This window comes from Pelobates fuscus, chromosome 1 (genome assembly GCF_036172605.1).
Source record: "Pelobates fuscus isolate aPelFus1 chromosome 1, aPelFus1.pri, whole genome shotgun sequence".
Taxonomy (NCBI): Eukaryota; Metazoa; Chordata; class Amphibia; order Anura; family Pelobatidae; genus Pelobates; species Pelobates fuscus.
The window spans coordinates 384,225,934-384,252,820 of NC_086317.1; the positions used below are offsets into that span (position 1 = coordinate 384,225,934).

General features: G+C 41.3%; 1 protein-coding gene across 1 annotated transcript; it reads right to left on the reverse strand.

Annotated features, from left to right (window-relative positions):
- Positions 1-1,803: 1,803 nt before the first annotated feature.
- On the reverse strand, positions 1,804-25,252 carry LOC134595789 (uncharacterized). The gene is made up of 4 exons (XM_063444730.1): positions 25,237-25,252; positions 13,325-13,495; positions 3,482-7,068; positions 1,804-2,030 (listed from the first exon to the last, which is right to left on the reverse strand). The coding sequence occupies exons 2-4, from the start codon at positions 13,492-13,494 to the stop codon at positions 2,026-2,028; spliced, it is 3,762 nt and encodes a 1,253-aa protein (XP_063300800.1). The 5' UTR covers position 13,495; positions 25,237-25,252; the 3' UTR covers positions 1,804-2,025.
- Positions 25,253-26,887: the final 1,635 nt, after the last annotated feature.

Genomic DNA, 26,887 nt, shown 5'->3' on the forward strand with positions numbered 1-26,887 from the left:
CACACACAACGGAACTGTCCTAAAAATATCCTCTCCTCACAAAACTCCATCTCTTTTAGGGACACTGGGACCTAGGGTGCCCCCAAGTCACAAGAGCACCCCAAATTGGGACCCCTCCAATATAGTCCCTTTCATCCCGGAAACAGATTGTGCCTCTGATTCAGGAAGTTGAACATGCCATAACTTGGGACAAAGCTTTACTCAGGCAATGGTATGTAATGTTTATGTTCACAGTTTGATTTTCTTTTGTACGCACTTATCGTTTCTTTTCTCTTAGATTATAATACACATTTTAGCTTCACAGATGGACATGGGTTCTCAGCGACCCTGTGGCTTTAAGCCACACACAGCGCTATCTGCCATGAATGTGCATACATCCCCCCTCCCATCGCTGCCTTGGCTAGGGGTAACAACTCACTTTGGGCTTAAGGACAGGGGATACAATCCCTAAATCCGATATACACATCCTCCTTTGATGCAACACACGGAAGGCCTAATGGGTGCGCTCCTCACATGACACTGCTTCTTAGTAGCTACGAGGTTAGAAGTCTACTTACTGTGCCATAGTACACATTTAGGACTCATCATTTCGACCCACCCCATCGACTCTTAGACCACTCTCCAGCACAAAGTGAGGACATCACAAACAAATTAGAATGAATTGTTTATATACCTCTAGCAGTTGTGATTTTTTTTTTCTCCACATGTCTCGACTAACAGCTTTCCTAATCAACATTGTTTGTTTCGTATATTTTTCTGTGATGATATTTCAGGGGGAAAAATACTGCAGTACCTCTGGACACACATTGCCGCACTATTGTAATAATTGTGTATATGACATACTGTCTCTATATGAATGTAAGACCTCCCCTGCACTGCACAAATACACAATGATAAAAATTAAAAGTGACAAGAAAATCTTAAAATATATATATATATATATATATATATATATATATATATATATATATATATATATTCTGGTGAATTCAAAGTTTGAGCTTGTATCAGTCAATAAAGACAGTAGCATTGTCATTTTGTAAAATATTATGAATATCAAAATGTATGTTAATGCTAAATATACTTGACAAATTATTTCATAGTCACTGTATGTGGGCCGTAATATAGATGGGCAACTATATCCAGTAAAAAAAAAAAAAAAATCCATTTATAGCATTTAGATAAATATTTAAAAACTTCTGACATATGAGAAATACATCTTTTTGAGAATACAATTGGTTAATAAAAGCTATATTTTAATGGGAGAATAGAGACCACTGCAAAACAGCAAATGCGAAAAGTGCCTCTTATATAGAAAGATGAAATTTAAAGACAACAAAACTTAAATATATAATATATAGTATACTTTCCATGTATACAAATTAATTAGATTTCATTAAATAGCAAAGTATAAAAAATACAATAAAAAAAAAATACCTTGGACATGGAACGAATACCAGAAACATACATTTATTTCTGCTGGTTTTACTATTTCTATTTAAAGTTTTCCTGTAAAAAATGTGTATAATGAAGAAACCTCTCTAAACAGCTAACTTGTCATGAAAAACACTCAATATATATATATATGTGTGTGTGAATATATTTTGTTAATTTTTTTACATTTTTTTTTTAGAAATACACAGAAATACCATACCCACAGTACAAATTCCAGAGTGGTTGAGCATGAACTAACTGTCTAAACACAAAAATTATTTACATAAACCTGTATTTTGACAATTCAAAGTGCAAAACAAAAAATTATTAATGGAAAAAAAATAGTTAGTGGTTGCAGGTACCGGTAATTCTACCCGTTAAGGCGGACAGAATTATTTCCAATAAAAATATTAATAATTCATAATATATAGGTATTGTCTTTTGTCATTTGAGATCAGATATCCTCCCATGTAGTATTGCACCCCAAAATAAAAATCACTCAACACCCAACCTCAATTAGGTTAGAAGAAGCAGTCCACTTCCTGTATCACCAGAGAGTGTTATTGATTGCTGCCAGACAGACTTCTCCAATTATTCTGAAACAAGAAATCAAAATGCAAAGGTAAGTTAATTTATTCAATTCATTACTAAAAGATACAGTTATGTACACAAACGGTAATACGTCCACGCAATTATGAGGACATTTACATTGTCAGAAGTCCCATTTTCTCTGGCAATGTCACGGTTACACTAAAATTTCTTCCCAATACATGCACATAAAAAAAATAAACTTGTATTGTGTGTATAAGTGATGCAGCTTGCTGTTTTATTACAAACAAACAAAACCTTGAATCATGGAGTGGATGACTAGGGTGGAATACATGCAGTCCATCAAGGAAATGATTGATTCTTCAAAGAATAACTACCAATGCTATACAGTTGCGGTATACTTAACTGAGGTACATACTTAAATGACAACTGTCATCAAATTTTCACTTTTTGTTTTTAACAAGTTTATTACACTACATGAAACTTAATGATTTTTTTAATGATCTATATAGATTTTTTGAAAATATTTGATTTTTTTTTTTTTTTATCTGACCGAGCAGCCATGTTAAATCAGACTCTACTTTTATCTAACAAACTGTTGCTCAAGCTAACTTGCCTGCGGCTGTGATTGTTTTATGTGCAATGGCAGCAGCAATTGGTCAGATAACAGTAGATTCTGAGAAGCAATGTTGGTTGATACAAAGTGAAATTTCCCCTGCCAAAAAAAACAATATACATAATTCCAAAAATACCATTAAGTTTCATTAAATGTAACAAACTTTTAGAAAACAAGAAGTGAAAATGTGATGACTTTAAATGACTCCTCCTAATCCTTGCTTCCCTTGGTGAGAGTCATATTTTGCCAGATCTTTCCATTCCTGGAAACCAGCCTCACTACCTCTACATGTCTTTGCTCAAAGGATCACTATAGGGTCAGGAACACAAACATGTATTCCTGACCTCCCACCCCCCTTTAGCCCCCTCAGAATGGGTTAAAAACTCATCTTATTTTCAGCTCTCCACGGGTTTGCCGGCTCTGGCGCCGCCCCCTTGGTGACATCATCAAAATTGCCGATTTTTAGCCAATCCAATGCGTTCCCATGTTTATTTTTCTCAAATGTTATGTTCACATTGATTATATTAGCACAACATCCATATTGTGGCTAGCACAATCATTATGTGTAATTTATGTGTTTTGGTGAATTAGAACTCTGTATGTCCACTGATAAAATATTGTGTCTAATTGCCAAAGTAAGATGTTAATAACAAAGCTTTTTTTTGATATTTCCAAATATACTTCCAAATGTTATTGCTAATGACTGACAAAGATATTCAGCGAGCATGTAAGCAATCATTGATTTCATAGTTTATAAGCCATAATTCTCTTTTATGCCCGATTGTTTATTATGTAATGTTCACCACTCCCTTTTGCATGATGCTTATAAATTTTTTCTTGTTTATTCCTAATAACTCCCTTATGCAAGTCAAAATTCATTACCTGCTAAATGTTCCAGAGAAGCAGTAGTCACATCTGTAGTACAATAATCAGAGCTTGATGGGAAAAATTCTTCTTCAGTTCTGTTCAGATCTTGAAGTATCTCCTCAATGCAACTATTAAGATCCATGCATTTACTTTCCTGTTGTTTTTCATGGATCAGGTCATTGTCAGACGTATTACCAATCTCGTCAGCACTAAAATCTCCTTTAGTCGAATCTAAAAGCATAGTGTCCTCTTTAGTTACATTAAAGCCATTTAAACTACCTTCAGTTTCTGCAAAATCTTGAGAGTAATTTGTGTTTATCTCTGATATCAACTCTACTTTGTCAGCTACACGTAGTATTACAGTGACCTCTGAGTCAGACGTGTCTGAGCTGCAAGATACAATTCCTTCCTCACCCATGTGGTCTTCAGACATTTCTGAACAAGAGTCACGCAAAGGCAAAGGCTTCTCTAAATCTTCATCTGTGTCAGAATCAGGGGCAGTGTGGCGCCTTATGCGTGAGACAGCCTCACGAAGATCCTTTGCAAAGTAATTATGTCTTTTTGTAAATGTTTTTACTGGAGTCCTTGGAGAATATGTCTGATCTGAAAGATGGTTCTTCATTTCACTAGTTACCTGGCTATCATGCTTCACGCGAGGACTAACTGGCTGAGGGCTTCCAGTAACATATGGTGTTTTTTTACTATGCTCTGCATATTTATTAGGGTTTACCTTCTCACTATTTTCACAGTTATTTCCATTCAAAACACACGTCTTTGTGAATATTTCATCAACGTCTTTCAATCCGCAGATATTTTGTTCTGGTCTTTCAACTGTTTTAAGAATATTTTCAACTGAATCATTAGAATTTGTATTGTCCAAGGGCTGTCTATTTATAGACACCTGGAGATCCAAACAACCAGAAACATCATCTTGGCATGGTGATTCAAACAACTCTGAGCAATTATCCTTTTCCTGAAGTGTCTCCACTTCCATCTCAAACAATGTAATGTCATTTTGATTTAGTACAGACTCATATTTTCTACATGGCTCCATTTCAATTGGTTTGTTTGCTTCTAAACCATATGGCACAAGGTTGGAGGTTGCAGGATCAGTTTCCTTGCAGTTACTTTCTGTGGAGCAAGTTGCTATATTTTGCTCGGACTCCATTTGACGATTTTCTTCAATTAAATTACTATCCAAAGACGTTTCAATAAATGATGGCTGATGTTCATCCTCCTCAACTGGGCATAAGGATTTATATGAAGAATCCTTAACATCTACAGTCATACTGTTTGATGCTCCTGTACATGTATTATGTTTATGTCCACCATTCTTATTATGCTCACGTAGTGTTTTATTTAGTAACTCGGCTTCCTGTTTTACCATTTTATTTGTTATATGTAGAGTGTGATCTTCATTCAATGACTCCAAATCTACCATAGAAAGTCCCAAGATTCGCATTGCTCTTTCTTTCAGATTGGGAATATCCCGTTCATGGGACTGGTGGTTAAAATGGTCAGATGTGGATTCAGCTTTTTGGCTTGGAGGAGATAAATGTGTTATATAATTCAAGTTAGGCTTTGGCTCGGTGGAACCAAAATATATTTTCCTATTAGACTGAATATCCCTCTTCATTAGACCAGGAGAAACCTCTGGGTAACTTAAAAACTTAACTTGCTCTGTCCTCGGTGGAAAAATATACTCTGCTTTAACAACCACACAGGTTGCATCAATGACAAACATACCCTCATTTTCTTTCAATAAAGGCGGCTGCGTTTTCTCAGAAGTAGCTTCTTTTAACTGACCTTTTCTAGGAGTGCCCCAATTATTTGTTTCAGAAGGATCTGGAAGGTCATATTTCACACTCCTATGCAAGCCATCATGTGGCCTATAGAGAATATGATTGTGTCCCCTGCCTGGTATTGTACTAAATTTCCCTGGTTCTCTCCATTTTGGAAAGGCTATATCCTCATTAATATTCCTATTTTTGCGGGAGTGAACTGTTGGTATCCTTTCCTGCATATCAGCTTTTATATGCAAATATGGGTCTTTTTTCAAAGGCAGAGTTTGGCTATACCGAGAATATTCCTCTTTCATAGGAAAGGAATTAATGTGACTTTGACCAGTTCGCTCTTTAGAAATAACTCTTAATGGTCTTTGTCTCTCTTTCACAGTGTCCTCTTCTTGTAGATTGTGATAACTTCTATACTCCGACCTCAGCTTTTTATCTGTGTAGTGGGGTTTTTCACTAGTATAGCTAAAACCCAATTCATGTGGCAATTTTACTCCGTGTGACCGGATTGGTGGGCGGTAAACATCAAAAAGTGCCATTTTTTGAGGTTTACAGTTTGTAACAATCTTATTTTTCTTGGTAGTTTTTGTTACATCATTGATTCCACTTCTTGGCAAAGTGTATTTCGTTGACGGTTCTATCTGTCGAGTATTGGATAATGTTCCGTAAGTCTTTTCCCCAGGCACATTATGATTGAGTGGAGAACTTCCTCTATCAACAGTTTCATATATGTGGTCAAGGAATTCTTCATAATTTGAGGAAATTTGGTTCAGGTTTGACTTAGAACGTTCTCCTCCCCAAGTGCTATATAGCTGTGGAAGTGTTCGATCCCAAATACTCTTTTGATAAATCTGTGCAGATTTATGCTTTTTCTCTTCTTGTCCTCTGTTTACATTGCTAAAAGATGGAAAGGTCAAATTAGAATCCACCTGATGTTCCACTGTGTATCTTGCTACTTTCTCTCCACCTAGTTTGCCATTGTCTTTGTCAGTTAATGGTATAATTTCACCCGCAGATGTTTGTTCAGTGTGAATATGCTCATCTTTACTGATAAGGAAGGTATGATGTGGTGCGTTGTAAGAAGGAGGTGGGACATAAGGTGGCGGTCCCTTCCTTTTCCTAAGTTTAGGCTGATTTTCCTTTGAACCTTGCAGTGCATGAATATTATAGTTTGGTACAGAGCACTGTTCCACACATCTTTTGTAAGATTCATCTTGATTATTACCCATAGCCATTACATCAGATACTGTTTTTTGTTGTTTTTGACTCTTGAACCACCACCTTCTCTTTTCTTGATCTGGGGCCTTTGTCTCTGTTACTTTTTCTTTGTGTAAGTGTGGCTTACTTAAAGGTAGTTTTATCTGTGAAGTGGATTGAACCTGCAATGCTTTTGATGACAAAGATAAAGGTTCCCAATCATCACACTGTGTAATTTTCATCTTTTGGTAGCGTGAATAGTCAGGCTGCTCATATATTATACCCCATTCCATGGGCTTTCCTTTTCTTCTATGCTTATCAGATGAGATATTTACTATTTCTGCCTCTGCTTCCCTGAGCAACTTGCGTTTTTTCCTTTCTAGATCATCTGAATGTCTCACTCGTTCATATATCCTTCCATCATATTTCCCACTCTCTCTTTCTTTTGCCTCATTTTTTTGTTCCATTCTCAACAGTTTAGGACCTCTTGCTCCTGGTGGCAGCGATGGGGGCCAGTTTGTAGAATCCTGCAGTATAGGGCTGTGGGGAAGTCTAGAGAAGGACCGTAGCTTGTATGGAGTTTGTTCTCCCATCGGTGCTCTATCAACAAACCTAAAAAAAAATTTAAAATTGCAGTCTTTATAGAGACAGAAATGGGAACATATAAAAATACTCAATACATTAACTTTCTTATCAGTGGAAAATAAAGCAAGACATATGTTGGTACCTTAGCAGGAAAGTCAGTGCATATAAGTTGTGCTTGTACCCTTGATTATAAAAATATGATGCAAATTATGGAAAATATTATTATTATTTTTTTTTTTATTGTAATGTGGAAATTCAGGGCAGTGAGTCTTGCCTACAGATCAAGTAGGATGCAGGTTGGAAGAGCTCTGCAGGAAACCTATATTCAAGCTATTTAGCAGTGTTTCTTAAAACTATATTTCCTCAATTATCTCAGAGGTTCTTGGAACACTATTTTACTGCGCACAGAGCTCTTTCCAGAGTCTGGCAATTTAACTCACTACTGCCTGCTCGCTAACCTGTGGCAAGAGAAGAGGCCAATCCCTTGCATCAACATAGCCTGTGTGGTGCTTGAAGTCCCTACTTAGTGACTCCTCTGGTACATTACAAGCTGACTCTGCTATGTTTACCATTCTGCACCATACCAAATGGCTAACGAGACTACTCAGGATCAGCTGAAGCATTCTGAGAAATTTGGAAGCCATCTAGCATTTTGGCAGAAATTGAAAGACAGTCCGAACTTGCCTGATTATGGCATTACTGTTATGCAGCAAGTACCACTTATACCTAGAACAGGAGTCCTTCATCCTGTTTGGCAACTGACGAGTTATCCACGGGTGCTGAGCAAGAACCGCTGACTTTTCAGTCCCGCTGGCGGTAGACTACAAATGGTTTTCACCCCCTGCACTGCTTCCATTCCAAGTGGAGCCTAAGGAGGCTCCTATCGAGCAAATTACGTTTGCCATCCGGACCAAAATTGGGACAGAGCTCGGTGCCTGAAGCGTCTTGCCTGAGAAACACAGTGCATGCAAGAGGGCCTGGAGGCTCTCTGACACTGAGAAAGCTCCAGGACACTCCTGGCATCAGAACTACTACAGTGGGCTATAGTGGTTATGGTGCTTACAGTGTTCCATTAAAATAAATATGCATAATAAGACACAAACCAATATGGGAAACACTCTATCAATCTATATTATTGCCAACATAAACATATCAGAACCAAACAAAATATTAACAAATGTGAATATAAACCTGTGTATCATTTTAGACTCAAAAAAAGAAATCTAGTGACATTTAAATATTTTACAAACCTCACAACACGACAAATACAGTGCACAAATAGACAAGCACAACTTTGAAACACCAAGCTACACAAAGCAACAGATACTTAGATGCACAAGTAGTTTACAGTTACATGTACCAGAGCAAAGCAGGACAAGGTTAAATGTCAGATATATGCCCCACAGAGGAGGCAGAAATAGAAAGCCAACAAACCGAATGCTACCAGCAGAGAAGCAAGATACAATTAGTACGCCATCCCTGGTTTAGATACGACACAACACACTAGCAAAAAGTCACAAGGCCCACAGGCACAAAAATGAATACGCACAGGGCAGAAACACTCAAAACCATATTCGTCTGTTTAACCGCAATAAAGGTGCACTACAAGTCTTACAGATGTAAAATGCGAGCAACCGAATATGAATATATCTGCTATATCACACATGCAATGACCAACCAGCCTCTGCGTAGGCGACGAAATGCAAACATACGTATGTACTGATTGATACCTTACGCCCCTGCGTGGGCAACCTTTGCTTTATTACACACAAAGATGCTACCTGCATATGTGTTATGATAAGAATAAAAATATTCAAAACAAACCTCACAACACATTTTGCTTTATCGGTAATGTATAATTTTACAATTCAGGTATAAGAAATTAAAGTATACGTTTTGATATATCATTTTCATAAATTAGAAATATTTTTTCATTATTTACATATTATGTATTTACATATTTACAAATAAAAATTTTTTTTTCATTATATACATATTTCAGAAGTTATTAGATAAAACTGGTACTCTAAGCACCATGACCACTTCACTGACTTAAAGTAGTCATAATGCCTGGAGCATGGACTGGATGTGCACTTTTTCCCTATAAAACTCAACTCATACTCTTGCCTTGACTACTGCAATCCCCCTCAGTGGTCTTATGTGTTCCCAGATTGCACCGCTGCAATCTATAATGAATGCGGCGGCGAGGCTCATTTTCCTGTCCGCTCGCACCTCCCACGCCTCCCCGCTCTGTCAGTCCCTGCATTGGCTTCCAGTTAGATATAGGGCTCAATTTAAAATTCTGGTGCTTGCTTACAAGTCCCTACATAATGCTGCTCCAACCTACCTATCCTCCCTAATATACAAGTATGTCCCGTCGAGGCCCTTAAGCTCTGCCAAAGACCTACGTATATCCTCTGTCCGTACTCCCACCTCTAATGCTCGCCTTCAAGATTTCTCCAGGGCTGCACCTCCTCTGTGGAACTCCCTTCCCTTCTCCGTAACACTTTCACCCAGTCTCCACTCATTCAAAAATCATTAAAAATTCGGGGCGGGGCCTGACCGCCAAACTGAGCGGTCGCATATATCAACAGCTCCTGCAAATATACAAACTTCAAGCTTACAAAAGCTGTTTTTACGCCTGAATAACGACCTGCAACCGTGGTCCGAAGCACAAGGGAGCACTGACTCAGAGGAGAGGCTTGCAAACCCTTTGTTTTAATCCCTCGAGACGATAACAGTCGTCTCTACAGGATGAGGCCTACTCAGGCGGTGAGCGGGGTGGACGGCCGCTGCCCCGCTATCCTGCCCGACAGTTTCGTGCTGGACTCCCATAGACGTGCAACCAGGGCCCTGTTCCCCCCCCCCTCTGGGCCGGTGGGGGTGATCCCGGTCCACACCCTGCAACCCGTGCTGCACCAAAGACCTCGCTACCCAAACCACAAGGCCCAACTAAAATGGCGGCAAATGCGAACCCACTAGTGCGTGAGGGGAGCAATGCTATCTTCTCTCCCTCGCTGGCTAAGACCCTTACACACGCAAGGCGGAGGCGACATGCCTGCATGAAGCAGCCTGAAGGATGGGAACCCTACGACATACTGCTACAGCGCTTGCCGGATCACAGCGGCTGCGAGACCTGAGCTCACATGAGGAGGGGTATGCAGAGGGACAGCAGATCGACAGGGACAGCATGTATCCAGCCCACCCTGAACACAAGCGAGCCACTTATACACAGGCTTACCCAAGCGCCTGGCTCACAGCACAAGACACCGCTCCCTACCCTGAATCCGGATCGCAGTGCCTCCGAGATCGACCTACTGCTCCTGCAGGCAGCCACACGCAGCTCCAGCATGGAACAACACACGGACAGCCACTATTCCCACCCAAGCTAGTACACAGGCTGATGCTGGACTCTATGACCATGCCACCCTCCTTCCGATAACTACATGGGACTCAAAGTATTTAAGGTTTCCTTCTTCCTGCTTTATCTCATTCAATCTTTCAAGACAAAGCTGTGCACTTCCCTTGCCTGACTGAACACCCCACTGGCCGGGACTGTAGATACCCACTGAGGGGCATCGGGTAGCTGCAAACACAGGACCATACCCTGCCACAGGCCTTCCACCATGCTAGGCCACACAGCAGTACTCACCCAAGCTAGTTTAACTTGCTTCTCTCATTGCTAGTGGCTTAACACTCCTGTTATTACGCTCCATTGTTTTTATATTGCTTTCTATGCTTCTTCTCTTATCACAGATAGTTAAAGCTGTACACTGGTTGTCAGGGACCAGTGGCATAATATTTCTGGTGTGTAACTCCAACATGATCAAACTTGAATCTCAATCAGATCTTCTGTTTAAAATGATAGCTCAGCTTGTTATGTAAAAATATAAAAATGTGCACAATCTTCCAATGCTATGATACAACTTTCTGATGTATGTTATTGCTGCCGTCATGGCACGTCAAATCTGTTTGTCAATCTCTGCACAATAAAAATAAAGAATTAAAAAAAAAAAAAATATTAACTTCTTCAAGAAAGCATATCAATTAAACTGTTAGCAGGTTTTTATCCCCCACCCCCCATGACTCCTGTCAAAATGACCTACTAAGCCCTCAGTGAATACTTTTCTAACAACCAACTTTGTACCCCTACTTTAACCCTTTGTGTCACTATACCCCACTCCCTCTAGAATGTAAGCTCATTGAGCAGGGCCCTCCACCTCTCTGTTCCTGTACGTCCAGTTGTCTGGTTAAAATTACATGTCTGTTAGTCCACCCATTGTACAGTGCTATGGAATATGATGGCGCTATATAAATAATAATAATAATAATAATAATACTGAATTTAAGCGCGTTGCTGCTGCAGGTGTAACACTTTCTCCAGCAGAGTTATCAGGGTGTCATTAGCTAGCCTGGAACAAGAGAGTGGGCAGCTGACTCTTTCAGCCAATAAATAGACAGTGGGTTCAGCATCTGGCTTCTGGAGCTCTGCCGAAGCCAGATGTCATAAGCCTGGAGAAGAGGAGATCAGGTCGCAGACGGGACCCAGGTAATAGGGCAAATCATTGTACAATGGGTTTCCCCATTGCTGAGAATGTTGCCAGGGTACTCCTATTGTCATAATGACTACAGTGGGCTGTAGAGAAGATGATGGTTGGGTTAACCCTTTAAATCAAAAACAGATACTACACCTTAAAACAAAAGTTTTAGAAACAAGTCTGCCAGACATTACAAAAACAATATTGTACTAAGCTGGTAAATATATTCAGATTAGCTTTATTAAACAATATATTACATTGTAAGCTTGAAGCCTAAAGCTCTGTACTGGGGAAGCTTTAGACTTTTACCCCAAATTCAAAGTGAATGTCCAGATTCTGACATAAAGTCAAACACTCTGAGGCTGACCCCTTTGTAACCTACAATGATATTATAAAGCCTGAGACTCCAAACTGGTGTCCAAAATGAAAAAACCTGGACTATAAAATAAATACATCATGTATTTTTTATAGGTGCTTTCCCAGAAGATACGCATGTCAGCAATTTATTTTATAAAAAGGGTAATCTGTTACGCTCTCTCGCTTTTCTAAGAGAGTTCTATAAATTAAAGCTCACCTTTCGTTACGCAGGTTTGTCTTTTCTCCTGAAAAATAGTGATGTAGTATATTTCTTAGTGTTTTCATTTCACTCTCGGCCCAAGAAAGAAATGCGTTTGTTTTTAACTTGCTTCAAAAAGAGCAAAGCAAATTAAATTTTTAAAGATCTGCTTAATGTGATCTTTCAGAGGAGCAATAAAATGAAGCAACTCTCATAAACTGTGTGTTGTGACTTTAAGCCATATTCCTCCCTATGAACGGAATAGGAGAGTGCGATAGCCAGATCCAGGGGTGATTAATACATTTTTGTGTGAATAAGCAGATGTTACAACCAAAGAGATTTAAAGAGGAACTACATAGATAGATAGATAGATAGATAGATAGATAGATAGATAGATAGATAGATAGATAGATAGATAGATAGATAGATAGATAGATAGATATAGGCAGGCATTTACATTTTAAAAAGAAGTCAAGTGAGTGCACTTTTACTGGACTTAATAGTGTCATTATTAGAGAACATAGAGAACAATATTACTATAATAAAATATCCGTTGTAATTGGAACCATACAGAGAGAGTATTCAAAATTATATGAAAATCCATCATGACATGAGATGGGTTGGAACGAGAAACAGCAATGAGTAGATTACCAATGGATTTAAAGGAACACTCTAAGCACCGTAACCAGAGCAATCATCTGATGAGCTCAGCCAATGAGCTAACAAACTTTCCTGCTTAGAAACTAAAAAGTCGTCTCACATTAGTAGGTGAGAGTGAGAGCGGCGGTTTACGGACCCCAGGTATGAAGCCGAACCATTCATTGAGGGGTCACCGGGGCACTCCTGGTACTAAAACCATTACAGTGAACTAAAGTGGTTATGATATTTGGAGTGTTCCTTTAAAGGAAAGATAAAAAAAAAGGACAAAATAGAGATGGATTGGTAGAGCTCTCTAAAAAAATTACACCTAATGCTGTTTTGCCCTTCACCTTGATGTCAGTGGGTTTAGCACCCTCCTTCGGGTGGTTCTCCTGCTCTGCATCACAGAACACATATTCTCTGAACAAGCACATCTCATATTTGTAGGAGGAATTTAGGTACCTTTCATGACATGACCATTGTAAATCAACTTATGGTTACCACAAAAACGACAGAAGATACAAATACAATAACCTCTATCAAGTCTTACCTTCCTGGGATTGTGCCATACATCCCTCTCTCATCTGCTGGCCTTCTCACAATATCTTTGGATTTTCTCCCAGGGAGAGTGTTGTACCCCAGATAACTTTCAGGGTGTTTCCTGGGGGCCGTACTATACACCCAGGGACCATCCAAATCCATCCATTTGCGACTGTCCATACTTAAAAACACATAAAAACAAACAAGCATAAATTAATTATAAATGTGTTACAGTATTCAATTTCTATTAACCCCTTAAGGACACATGACATGTGTGACATGTCATGATTCCCTTTTATTCCAGAAGTTTGGTCCTTATGGGTTTAAATATACCATCAATGTTCCAATGGGACACATCATCACCTTCCTCTCCAAGTGCCCGAGGCAGCTTTGTGTGCCGGTCACATCCATTGTTGACCGTTTTAAAACATTTAAGCAGTGTAGAGTTTTCAAATAAACAAAATCAGTGCAAAATCAGTGCAAAACCATAAAAGTATGGCTAACAGATCCAGCCATATTTATGGTGACCTTTGATTATTAGTGACACTATTAAAAGACGCATGATACAAACAGTGTTAATCCCTATTCAGCCCTGACACATAAATTGCTTATAATCATCCTTACACAAAGGTCTCATACGGTCATCCTATTCATACTGCAGAGTATTTAAATGGTTACATGGTTAGTGTCTCTTGTACCTTTTAAACAGGCTTGCTCCGTGCTACAATCTGCATCAACATCAGTGAGAATGAAGAACTTTTATAGAGGTTGCTCACATGTATGTGCCAGTTGTAGGATCCCCACCCATTTTACATTGAGATAATGTGTAATGGTGTGTATAGGTATACAGTAATTACAATAGAATACAGTATTTAAAGGATTAGAAACATAGCCTACAAAAAATAAAAATAATTAAAAATTAAAAATAGATATGGATAAAATCTAGACAGTTTATGATCTTTAAAGCAACACTCCATTCGAAATGTTTTTTTTTTCTTTCACTATTTTGTGTTTCTCACGGGGATGTCCCTGTGCTGGAGCGCGACGCATGTAACAAGCGTGGTTTCCCATTGATATTCTTCTCAATGAGTTGAAGTACAGTTCATTGTGAGGAAGGCTGGCGCTGCTGCCAATTCTGTGAGCTCTGTGGAATAGCTTTGCAAAGCTAACGGAATTGGAAGGAAACCTCCCCGGCAGTCTGATTGACGTCTGGGAAGCTGTTACAGTGCCCAGTTAGACAAGTAGAGGCTTATATTGAAAAATAAAAATGCAGGTTTCTATTGAAAAATGCCACTTTTATAAACTGTAAAAAAAAAAAAACTACAATTGAAGATTATATTAGCTTTAGTGTACTAATAATCTTAATTTTAGTAATGACAGGAGGCGAATATTTGCTTCATATTTGCATATCTTTCTTTACTGAAAACTCCAGCAGCATAGAAACAGTAACAACCAATCAGAGAAAAGATATGTTGCCCATAAAAGGGGCTGTCTGTGACATCACTTCCTCTTTCTTTGAGGCGAGAAATAAATAACAGTCAAAACATAACCAAATCAAATTAACAATTCAACAACATATTAGGAAATTAAACTTTAGTAGGTCCATGGTGTGACGCTGTGGAAGACGAGTCTTCATCCCGCAGAAGAGATGTTCACGCTGAAAGAAAAAGAAAAAGGTGAAAGGTTTCTGGCGTGGCAATATGTCCGCATATCATAAACATTAAAGATCTGAACACTAATGGATATTAAGATGCGTAATCTATAGCTAAACATAGGACTTCAAAAGCATAATGTGTGAGAACATAAAAAACCACAACCTAGTTAAGGAAATCTGATAAGTTATACAATCAATACATGATAACAAACAACGTATCTAATAAGAAAACATATACAAACAAGAGCCTGCATGCTTACCTGAGCACTAAGACATAATCCTGTAACCCTAGATAACCTGGGGGGGAAATCCATAGGGCGGGAAATATTCGCCTCCTGTCATTACTAAAATTAAGATTATTAGTACACTAAAGCTAATATAATCTTGAATTTTACCACATGACAGGAGGCTTCATATTTGCATTTTTAAAGCTTAGGCCTAACTAGTGTGAAGGAAGCATGCGAAATTTGGCGGAAATAGAAAGTCCGAAACGTACTTTCCCGAGACCAGTCCGCACAACGCATAATGTCGGCTAGGGAGGCGCCTGCCAAAAACGCTTGGGATGCCGCCGCCCCTCTGACCGAATGAGCTCCAAAACTAGATTCGATTCCTGCCAGCTGTAGCAACCAGCGAACCCATCTGGCCAGGGTGGTCGTAGACACTGGGCCGTGAGGCTTCACGTAGAAAATCAGCAATTGACCCGTCAGGGAGCGCCGAAGGGTGGCTGTGATTTCTACGTATCTCCTAAGTGTCTTGACGACGCACAGTTTGGAGTCTGATTCGAAATATGGATAGGACACAGAGGACGAATCCGATTTAGTCCGTCTCGCAATGGAAAAGGTGACTCCATCTGGAGTGAGAGAGAAACCGTCCACGTCAAAGGCCCTAATGTCAGACACCCGTCGGAAAGAGACGAGGCATAGCAAAAGGGCCAGTTTTGCTGAAAGTTGTTTCAGGGATAGAAACGGATTATCCGGCCAACCTCGCAGGAAATCCAGCACTCCATTCACTTGCCAGAGGTTGGAGTATTTGGGTGCTGGGGGTCTCGTCAGTCTGGCACCTCGCAGTAGACGACATACCAGTGGGTCTTGACCCACCGGTCTGCCTTGCACTGGGATGTGTGCCGCTGAGATGGCCGATCTGATCACGTTAAGGGATCTATACGATCTACCTGTCGAGAAAAGATGGGCAAGGTAATTGAGTATCAGCGGGACAGGGGCAGTAAAGGGATCGGAATCCCTTTCCATGCACCAATCACTCCAGGCCGACCATGCGGAGGTGTAACATCTCCTGGTGCCCGGAGCCCATGAATCCCATAGTAGGTCTTTAGTAGATTGCGATAGGCCGTGGACCGACCAGGAGCCCCTGAAATCGTCCAGGCCACCAGTTCCAGTTGTCCTTCCAGGATGAGCGGGTGAGGTTCCCCTCGAGGTCCTGACAGGAGAAGTGGAAAAATTGGAAGCAGAACAGGGTTGTCGTGGGACATCTCCAGGAGGTCCGGGAACCATGGTTGACTCTGCCAGAGAGGCGTTATGAGCAGGAGCGATATCATGCGGGTGCGTAGGTACCGTAGTACCCGTGGAATCATAGCGAATGGAGGGAAAGCGTAGGCCCCGTGAGTGGGCCAGTCTTGAAGGAATGCGTCCGCCGCTTCGCCCATCTGGTCTGGAAGCCAGCTGTAGTATCTCCGTAGTTGGTGGTTGGTCCTTGAGGCGAACAAGTCTATTGATAGTGGGCCCATCCGCTGTCGTAGTGTCTGAAATACCTCCCTGTTGCGTTTCCAATCGCTGGTGTCTCTCCAGTGTCGGGAGAACCAGTCCGCCGTCAGGTTGGAGACCCCTGGGAGATATTCCGCCTGTATCGTGATGTTCCTCCGTATGCAGAAGCTGTAAATGTCCTTCGTGGCCTCGGTCAGGTCTTTGGACCTCGCTGCGCCCAGGCGGTTGATGTATTGCACCGCCGAGACGTTGTCCATGCGGAGTAGGATACAGCAATTCGACTTGTCTTTGGCCAGGCTGCGTATGGCGAAGGAACCCGCAATCAACTCCAGGCAGTTGATGTGCAGGTCGGTCTCCTCTCCTTGCCATGGGCCCCCCGTGGAGGCCTCTGAGCAATGAGCGCCCCAACCCCACAAACTGGCGTCCGATTCCACGACAAAGTCCGGGGAAGGGCCGAAGATTGCCTTGCCGTTCCAGGCATGTATGTGTAGCAACCACCATCGCAGTTCCGATCTCACCTCCTGAGTGAGTGGGATCCAGTGGTCGTAGGAATGTCCGGCGCGCAGATATCCCGCTTTCAGCCGTTGCATGGTCCTGTAGTGTAGAGGGCCCGGGAATATCGCTTGAATGGATGAAGACAGGAGTCCCACAATCCGAGCGAGCATCCTGAGCGTTATCGAGTCCATCTTCAAGACTCGCCTGATTTCCTTCCTTATCGAGGCAATCTTTTTCGAGGGGAGGCGCAGTACGCATTCCCTCGAATCGATGTCGAAGCCCAGGAATTGTACCAACTGGGATGGAGAGAGAGACGACTTTTGTCTGTTCACCACGAATCCCAGGGACTCCAGTAAGTGAACTACAAATCTCGTCTGTGATCGTAGCCTGGACGCGGATTCACAGAAAATCAGCAAATCGTCCAAGTATTGATGCGGGCCATCACCGGTCTCAACAGCTTCGTGAAGCACCCCGGAGCCGAGCTGAGGCCGAACGGCAGGCAAGTAAATTGGCATACTTGTCCTCTCCATCTGAAACAGAGAAATTGACCGTAACTTGCGTCCACGGGGACCGTGAGATACGCGTCTTTGAGGTCCAGGCGCGTAAACCAGTCGTTCTTGACGAGAAGGTCTTGTAGAAGATGGATACCTTCCATCTTGAAGTGTCTGTAGATCACGAAAGTGTTTAGCTGTCGGAGGTTGATAACCGGTCAATACTCGCCTGTCTTCTTCTTGACTAAGAAGATATTGCTTATAAAGCCTCCCCCGTCTGGCGCGTATTGAATCGCGCCCTTCTTGAAGAGCGTGCAGATCTCTTTGTCCACCAGTCGGTTTTGGTCTCATGACATGTAGATCGGGGGGGGGGGGGAGAGGGGGGAGTGGTCTGGACGGGTTGCGCGGCAAAGTCTATTACGAAGCCGCGTACCGTTTGGAGGACCCAGGCGTCTTTGGTAATCTGTTCCCAGTTCTGGAAGAAAGAGACAGGTTGCCTGCAATAAACTTTGGGACACAGGTTTGTACGGAAGGACTCACCATTATTGAAGCGGCCGCGTCCACGGCCTCTGAAACCTCTGGTCCTCCCTGCACCTCGGAATGTTGAGGGCCTTTGTGATGAGGACGGGAAGAAGGCTGAAGTCTGTGGAAACGACCTGGAACCTGAGGTCCAAAATCGGCTGGCGGCACGGTTCCGCTGTCGGCCAGCCCTTCCAAAAACACCTCTTGTGGGAGGAGAGTGGAAAACTTGCTTGAGTGAGGTCTGAGCCTTGTTTAAAGTCGTGAACAGGTTCACATGCCTTTTTAGTTCTGCGATGAAGGCATCACCAAATAGTAGGCCCTGGGCCTTCGGTCCAAATTCTTTGGCCCCCAATTCTAGGAGCTTGCTATCGATCCGTATCAGCGCTGATCTGCGTCTCTCGATGCAAAGCGCGGCGTTAGCGTTGCCCAGTAGACATATTGCGCGCTGGGCCCATTCGCGTATGATATGAGGGTCCAGTTGCGTGTCTTGGCTGAGGGCAAGGTCAGCGAAATACCTTACTCTGCGCGGGCTGGGGCCACAACACATGGCGGGCGGGCACCTGGTCGCAGGGCTGCGACCCGTGCGACCACGGTATGTACGCCAGTGCATGCATAAACACATACACTTAAAGGACCACTACAGACACCCAGATCAAATCAGCTCAATGAAGTGGTCTGGGTGCCAGGTCTCTCTAGTTTTAACCCTGCAGCTGAAAACAGCAGTTTCAGAGAAACTGCTATGTTTCACTGAGGGTTAATCCATCTCTAGTGGCTGTCTCATTGACAGCCGCTAGAGGATTTTCTGCGATTCTCACTGTGAAAATCACAGTGAGAAGACGCTGAACGTCCGTAGGAAAGCATTGAGTAATGCTTTCCTATATGGGCGGTTTGAATGCGCGCGTGGCTCTTGCCACGCATGTGCATTCGGAGCTGAGAGGCGGATCGGGACGGAGAGATCCCCAGCGCCAAGGGAGCCCGGCGCTGGAGAAAGGTAAGTGCTTTAGACACACACACACACACTCTCATGAACAGACGCACACATTTACTGACAGACACACACTCAGTGACAGACGCACACAAACATACTCAGTAACAGACACACACACTAACACTAACACACTCTAAAACTAACACACTCACTAACACAATCACTCACACTAACACACTCACTAACACACTCACTAACACACTCACTAACACACACTCACACTCACTCACTAACACACTCACTCACTAACACACACACAAACTAACACAAACTAACACTAACACACTCACTAACACACACTAACACACTCACTAACACTAACACACTCACTAACACACTCACTAACACAATCACTCACACACTCACTAACACAATCACTCACACTAACACACTCACTAACACACTCACTAACACACTCACACTAACACACTCACACTAACACACTCACACTAACACTAACACACTACCACTAACACACTCACACTAACACACTCACACTAACACTAACACACTCACTAACACACTCTCTCACTAACACACACTAACACAAACTAACATTAACACACTCACTAACACACTCACTAACACTAACACACTCACATTAACACACTCACTAACACACACACTCACTCACTCACTAACACTCACACACTCACTAACACACACACTCACTCACTCACTAACACTCACACACTCACTAACACACTCACATTAACACACTCACTAACACACTCACTAACACTAACACACTCACTAACACACTCACTAACACTAACACACTCACATTAACACACTCACTAACACACTCACTAACACTAACACACTCACTAACACTAACACACTCACATTAACACTAACACACTCACTAACACACTCTCTCACTAACACACACACACACTAACACAAACTAACACTAACACACTCACTAACACACTCACTAACACTAACACACTCACATTAACACACTCACTAACACACACACTCACTCACTAACACTCACACACTCACTAACACACTCACATTAACACACTCACTAACACTAACACACTCACTAACACTAACACACTCACACTCTCACTAACACACTCACTAACACACTCACTAACACTAACACACTCACTACCACTAACACACTCACTAACACTAACACACTCACATTAACACACTCACTAACACTCACTAACACTCTCACTAACACTCTCACTAACACACTCACTAACACACTCACTCACTACCACTCTCACCAACACACTCACTAACACTAACACACACACACACTCACTAACACACTCACTAACACTAACACACTCACTAACACACACTCACACACACTCACTAACACACTCACTAAACACACACACACGTTTTTTCTGTTTTTTTTTATTTAATCCCCCCAGCCTCCTTACCTGTGTGAGAGCTGGGGGGATTCCCTGGGGTCCAGTGGTGTTGCTGGTCACCCGGCTGGCGGGCGGGCGAGGGAGCACTGTCCCCTGGGTGCTCCCTCTTCAGCTCCCTCGCGCGCCGCGTACTGATACCGGAGCCGGAAGATGACGTCATCTTCCGGCTCCGGTTTCAGTGCGGTGCGCGAGGGAGCTGAAGAGGGAGCACCCAGGGGACAGTGCTCCCTCGCGCGCCCGCCAGCCGGGTGACAGCAGGGCCAGCCTCGGGGGGCCCGGTGGTGGCCGGCTCCTGGGCCCCCCAGCAGAAGAGGCTGGCCCTGTGGGTACATACCGGGTCGCAGGGGCGGCCGGGCCCCCTGGTATGTACGCCACTGAATACATATGTATATAAGTGCATGCATTTATTCTTGCCTCACTGAGGCAGATATACTGAGAAAAAACGAAACAACAATCTTCTACCCTCTGGGGGTAGTATGGAGAACGTGACTTTTCCCTGCCTAAACGAAAGAGGCTAGGGGAGAAGGCGGGGAAGCACCCTGAGGGCAATCCCCGGTATCGTGGCGGTGGTCGGGTGATTACCAGACTGCCGTGTAGGAGAGAGACGGCCGCCGCGGATCTCGCGATAACTGTGAGATCCAAGATGGCCGCCGGACGCGTGAGGAAGGGGTTCCCGCTCGCAGCCGCGAGCGAGATGCCGAACACGGTAAACACAAGGTAAAATAGTAACAAACCCCGGCTACCATCCACCCGTCCCCACAAGCCCCTGTGTGACAGAAAAAACAGGTCCGCGTGGCGAGCGAGGCACGGGGAGCCGCGCCGCCCGCAGATCGCCGAGAAAAAAGTGAAAGACTTTGAACAAAATACAGGGACAATAGATATAGAGAGGGGAAAACGGGTACAAGTAGTCAGGGCAATAATGATGTTAAACTAAAATAAACAGTACACACTAATGAGTATCAAGAAAATAAACGTAAATGAAGCAGTAGGAAGAAATACTCTGACCTGTTGATGGCTGGAGCAGCAAAGAAAGAGAAAGTGATGTCATAGACAGCCCCTTTTATGGGCAGCATATCTTTTCTCTGATTGGTTGTTACTGTTTCTATGCTGCTGGAGTTTTCAGTAAAGAAAGATATGCAAATATGAAGCAAATATGAAGCCTCCTGTCATGTGGTAAAATTGACAGATACTTTAACTGGTGTTTACTCATTAGACACCAAACTGCAGTGAATAGAAAAACAAATAGCAAATTTTAAGCTAAAAGAGCGGTGGCCACAGCTAAATTATAGACATTTGTTCAAAATCAGCTATTTTTAACCTAAATGTTGTCTTCTGATTTTCAGTTCACAGCAGTTTGGTGTTCGTAAATAAACTTCATTGTGTTGGAGAAGTATTAGCCTACATTACATAGAAACATAGAAACATAGAATGTGACGGTAGATAAGAACCATTCGGCCCATCTAGTCTGCCCAGTTTTCTAAATACTTTCATTAGTCCCTGTCCTTATTACAGTATATGTTAAAGGGTTACTTCAAGCACCATGACCATATCAGTGATTTGAAGTAGTTATGGTGCCAGGAGTCTGGATGTGCAGCATTTCATTTAAACCCTCAGTTTATAGGAGGTGTTCCTACATGTGGGCATCATTAGCTGGCTAATGTCAATTCTGTGCAATTTTTGGTCAATAAATGTCTTAGTCAATAAATGGCGACTCGATCGTCTTTCAGCTTCTGCAGCGGAGGCAGCTAGGATCCTCGAAGCACAGCAGGGCAAATTAACGCATTTGCCCCATTACCAGGGAACCGGGCCGAGCATCCTTGGCATCATATCCGCTACAGTGGGATGTTGTGGTTACGATGCGTGAACTAACCCTTTAAGTGAGAGCAAGCTAGGTTGAGATACTCTGTTTGTGGTGGGATTCCAACTCCTACAATCCCCAGCCACAAGGTAACAACCCACCTCATACAGGATTATAATGAAATCACAGCTAAACAAGGAAACTCCATTTCATTTAATCCAGAGCAAACTAAACACAATATTTCATTTATAATTTACTGATTGACAATGAACGGCAGAAAACATTAAAATGCAATAAATATTAATGATTACATGGAAACACTCATTAATACAAATTAAATTTTACCTGTGTTATTCCTTTTGAGTAACCCCGCTTTGTGAATTTCTACTGCCATTCAGAAAAATCTAATTTATTTTGATTCTTCTAAAAAATATATATATATACGACTCCAGAGATTTTGCATGACCGTGCTTACAGCAACGTGACATTGATTCCCCATTAATCTTTAAAATATTCTAAAACTTGATGAATCTTTAACCCCTTAAAGGGACACTATAGTCACCTGAACAACTTTAGCTTAATGAAGCCGTTTTGGTGTATAGAACATGCCCCTGCAGCCTCACTGCTCAAAGTCGAATCCCTTTGTTTATGAACCCTAGTCACACCTCCCTGCATGTGACTTGCACAGCCTTCCATAAACACTTCCTTTAAAGAGAGCCCTATTTAGGCAGTTTGTTTTTTTCCATGCAGGCTCTGTCAATCATAGCCAGGGAAGGTGTGGCTAGGGCTGCATAAACAGAAACAAAGTGATTTAACTCCAAAATGACAGTGAATTGAGCAGTGAAATTGCAGGGGAATGATCTATACACTAAAACTGCTTTATTTAGCTAAAATAATTTAGGTGACTATAGTGTTCCTTTAAGGACCAAACTTCTGGAATAAAAGGGAATCATGACATGTCACACATGTCATGTGTCCTTAAGGGGTTAAAGCAGATCGTTCTCTAATGTGACTTTCACAAATGTATAGCCACAATTTGTTATGCAAATACTTACATCAAGTTTAAAAATAGAGATTAGAAGTTAGCTTCTTATTAGACTGACTCTAAGGGAAAAAAACAGTACTTATGCAGCAATATTCTTATTTTCTTTTACTTCCATAATATTTCTGGGAAATTAATTTGCCTATGTTGCCATTACAGTCTTTATTCATGCTTTCTCCTATACATATTTGCACTTGTAGTCAATCTGTATTTGAGATAGATAAGGCAACAGATGGGGCTGCTGTCAGCTGTCACTCAGACACTCCTACTACATGCAGTAAGTTAGGGATGACCAAAACCGCAGTGGAACATTCTAAATAATCATGGTGAACCTTAATGAGATTTTTTTTTTAACAAAGGCTACATAAGGTAAAATAGGGACTATTGAAAATGAATGATAAGAAATCACATAATTAAAAATTTTTAATTAAAAATAAATCAAAATAAAAATTATTTTAAAAATAAAAAAGTGAGTTTTTAAAAAAATTTTTATTAAGAATATATTTAATAAACATGACATATCTGGTATGTACAAGAAGTCAATTTGGAGTTTAGTCATAATTGATTATAGACATCTCAATGCATGAAAACACTGAATGGTGTTCTTTTTTCTGTTTTAATAATTGTAGTTTATTTAAGACTCCTTTCATATAAACGTATGTATTTTGACGACAAATTGCTTTGTTCTTGCAGCTGTTTACCCATTCCCCATTTGCATGCCCATTGTGTTCGTTTCTACCACCTCAGCAGTCCTATGGATCTGTAACTCTTTCTGTTAATCTAGTTTATGTATTACTGGAGGTAATGTCTCCGGAATCATTTCAAATATCCTAGATGAGGGTTTTTATAAAGTTCCATAAAAGGCCATCATTGCCTCCTACGATGGGTCCTTGTATTGTACATGCATTATAGTTTTAAGTTTTCCTTATAGTAATTCCTAGGTTCATTCTTTTTCGACTGGATTCAACAAAACTGCAATCAGTGTTTATTCTGTCTTTAGATTTTAAGACATGAAGGTCTAAATTAGCATTTTTAGATAAGTTTAGATCCCAGATGTTTGACCACTGTTCTATCGCCCTACTTGTAAACATCTATGATTATGTTCTCATCTCTAATCTTTGATTTACCAGTAAAAAAAAAACCAAAAAAAAAAAAACAAGAACTATTACTATGCTTTTCATGGTACTCACAACATCACTAATTAATCTCTGAAAATAACTGGTCCTACTCCTGATTCCTGATTAAAACAACCTGCAAATAATAATTTGTCAAACTCCTGTTTCACATTAAATTAACTAATAAACTTAAAAAACATAAACACATCAACTTCAGTATGTGTGCGTACATATGAGAAATACTGCTACACCTATAGCCATTAATTATTATCATCACCCATCAGAAACAGCTAAGGGATAATTGAAATAACTGATTCTTAAATACTGGGCCAGCACCAAAAACCAGGTCTTTATCTTCATCTTCATCCTATTTCAGCTGGTCCCCAATGGATCGCACCGGCATATCATATGATCAGTGCTCAGGTAACTGCAAACAATATATTGTTCTCAGCAGTGACACTGCCTTCCTAAAGCCAATTAAGAACACTTTTTTATGTTGGGAAAAGTATAATTGGATCCCTGTCAAAAAGTTTAAGAACCACTGATCTATTCACACATCCCATGGCAGGCAAATTCTAAACACTCACTGCTCACCTCAGTTCTTGGATTCCAACCAGTTAGCGTTAATCTGTTTCAGACCAGGCGGGTATACACTACATACAATATTGCTTGGTTTCTAGATATATATGTGTGTTGTTCTACCTCCTCCAAGCTCTGGAATCTAATTTAGTGACTTTGAGGTGGGAAGGCAGACAACCATGGTGAAGTATTTCATTAAAGAGGGCAATCCCACATCAGACTCCTCCACCTACTTTAATGAACCAGGACTTTCTAGAAAAATACAAAATGTTGAAAACAAGAGAATAGAAGATCATTGAAAATTTGAAATTCTTTATTTTGTAAAGTATGTTACCATACATGATTCTCATGCATGTGGTTTTAAGTGTAAGGCTATGTGTAAACATTTATTAACATGCATAAATGTATATTTACACTAGAGATCGCTTAGATTCCTTTAGTGTTTAATAGACAACAATTATCTGATTCTGAATTCCCAAATGAACCAGACTTTATGAAAAATACTTGTTTGTTGCATTTAGCTTTTTTTACTTCATTTTTTTCCTTTTTTTGTGTTTTTGACATTTTATATTTTATTCTCCAGTCACATATAACATAACATAACAGAGAAATACATGTTTGAGGAGTTTAAATATTAAAGGATCAGTATAGGGTCAGGAACACAAACATGTATTCCTGACCCTATAGTGTTAAAACCACCATCTAGCCCCCCTGGCCCCCTCATGCCTCCATAAATATAGTGAAAATCTTACTGTATTCAAGCCTGAAGCTGTAAATCTGCATGCTGTTAGACTCCGAAAAACAAGCAGTCTGCTGACATGTGGTAGCCTAATCCATTCACAGTGCTTCCCCATAGGATTGGCTGAGACTGACAAAGAGGCAGATCAGGGGCAGAGCCAGCATGATTCAAACACAGCCCTGGCCAATCAGCATCTCCTCATAGAGATGAATTGAATCAATGCATCTCTATGAGGAAAGTTCAGTGTCTGCATGCAGAGGGAGGAGATACTGAATCACAGGATGCCATGCACAGGATGCCGTGCACAGTGCTGCCCTGTGCTCTGCTGACAGCAGATCTGAGTGGATGTAGGCATATTATGCCTCCATCAACTCCGAAGTCCCTCTGGTTACTCTGAATGACTGCAACTGGAGGTGTTCCTAGCTTTCAATGTAAACACTGTATTTTCTCATAAAATACAGTGTTTACACGAGAAAGGCTGCAGGGAGCTATAGCTCTACACATGAACAACCTCATTAAGCTGACGTTGTTCATGTGACTATAGTGTCCCCTTAAACAGTGCCAGGGTTTGCCAGTCTATTACACCAAGTGTCAATATAGAAAAAAAGGGTGCGCTGTGCCTTTAAGACATAAACGTGCAATATTTCTTTAAAATCAAATTTAAAATATTTGTGCTTGTAGTACTTCACAATAATTATATTGTGGATGTGGTATTATCTAATACACACGTGAAAATACACAAAAGTGCAAATGTGCTGATATCTCTGATATCACAGTGCTTCAGTGCAACACAAAATTAAGATAAATGAAGTGGATGCAATACCCAGCTGTATATACCCTTGATTGGGTTACTTCAAATTACTTGTGCATATGTATAAAAAATAAAAAGAGAAGTACATAGCGTGATACAGTAAAATAAATTAGTATATGGAGACAATCTCTCTATGGGTACACTCACAAGTGGAGAGCAGATAAGCCTGCTCCAACTGTATCCGCTTTGTATACAAAAGATACACAGGACGGCAGCAGCTTGAA

Bases quoted from the DNA above. Each gene is read 5' to 3' on its own strand.
- LOC134595789 (XM_063444730.1), bottom strand. From the start codon at position 13,494: ATGGACAGTCGCAAATGGATGGATTTGGATGGTCCCTGGGTGTATAGT. The intron at 7,069-13,324 runs GTAAGACTTGAT...ATTTTTTTTTAG, and splicing joins TATGGCACAATCCCAGGAAG to GTTTGTTGATAGAGCACCGA.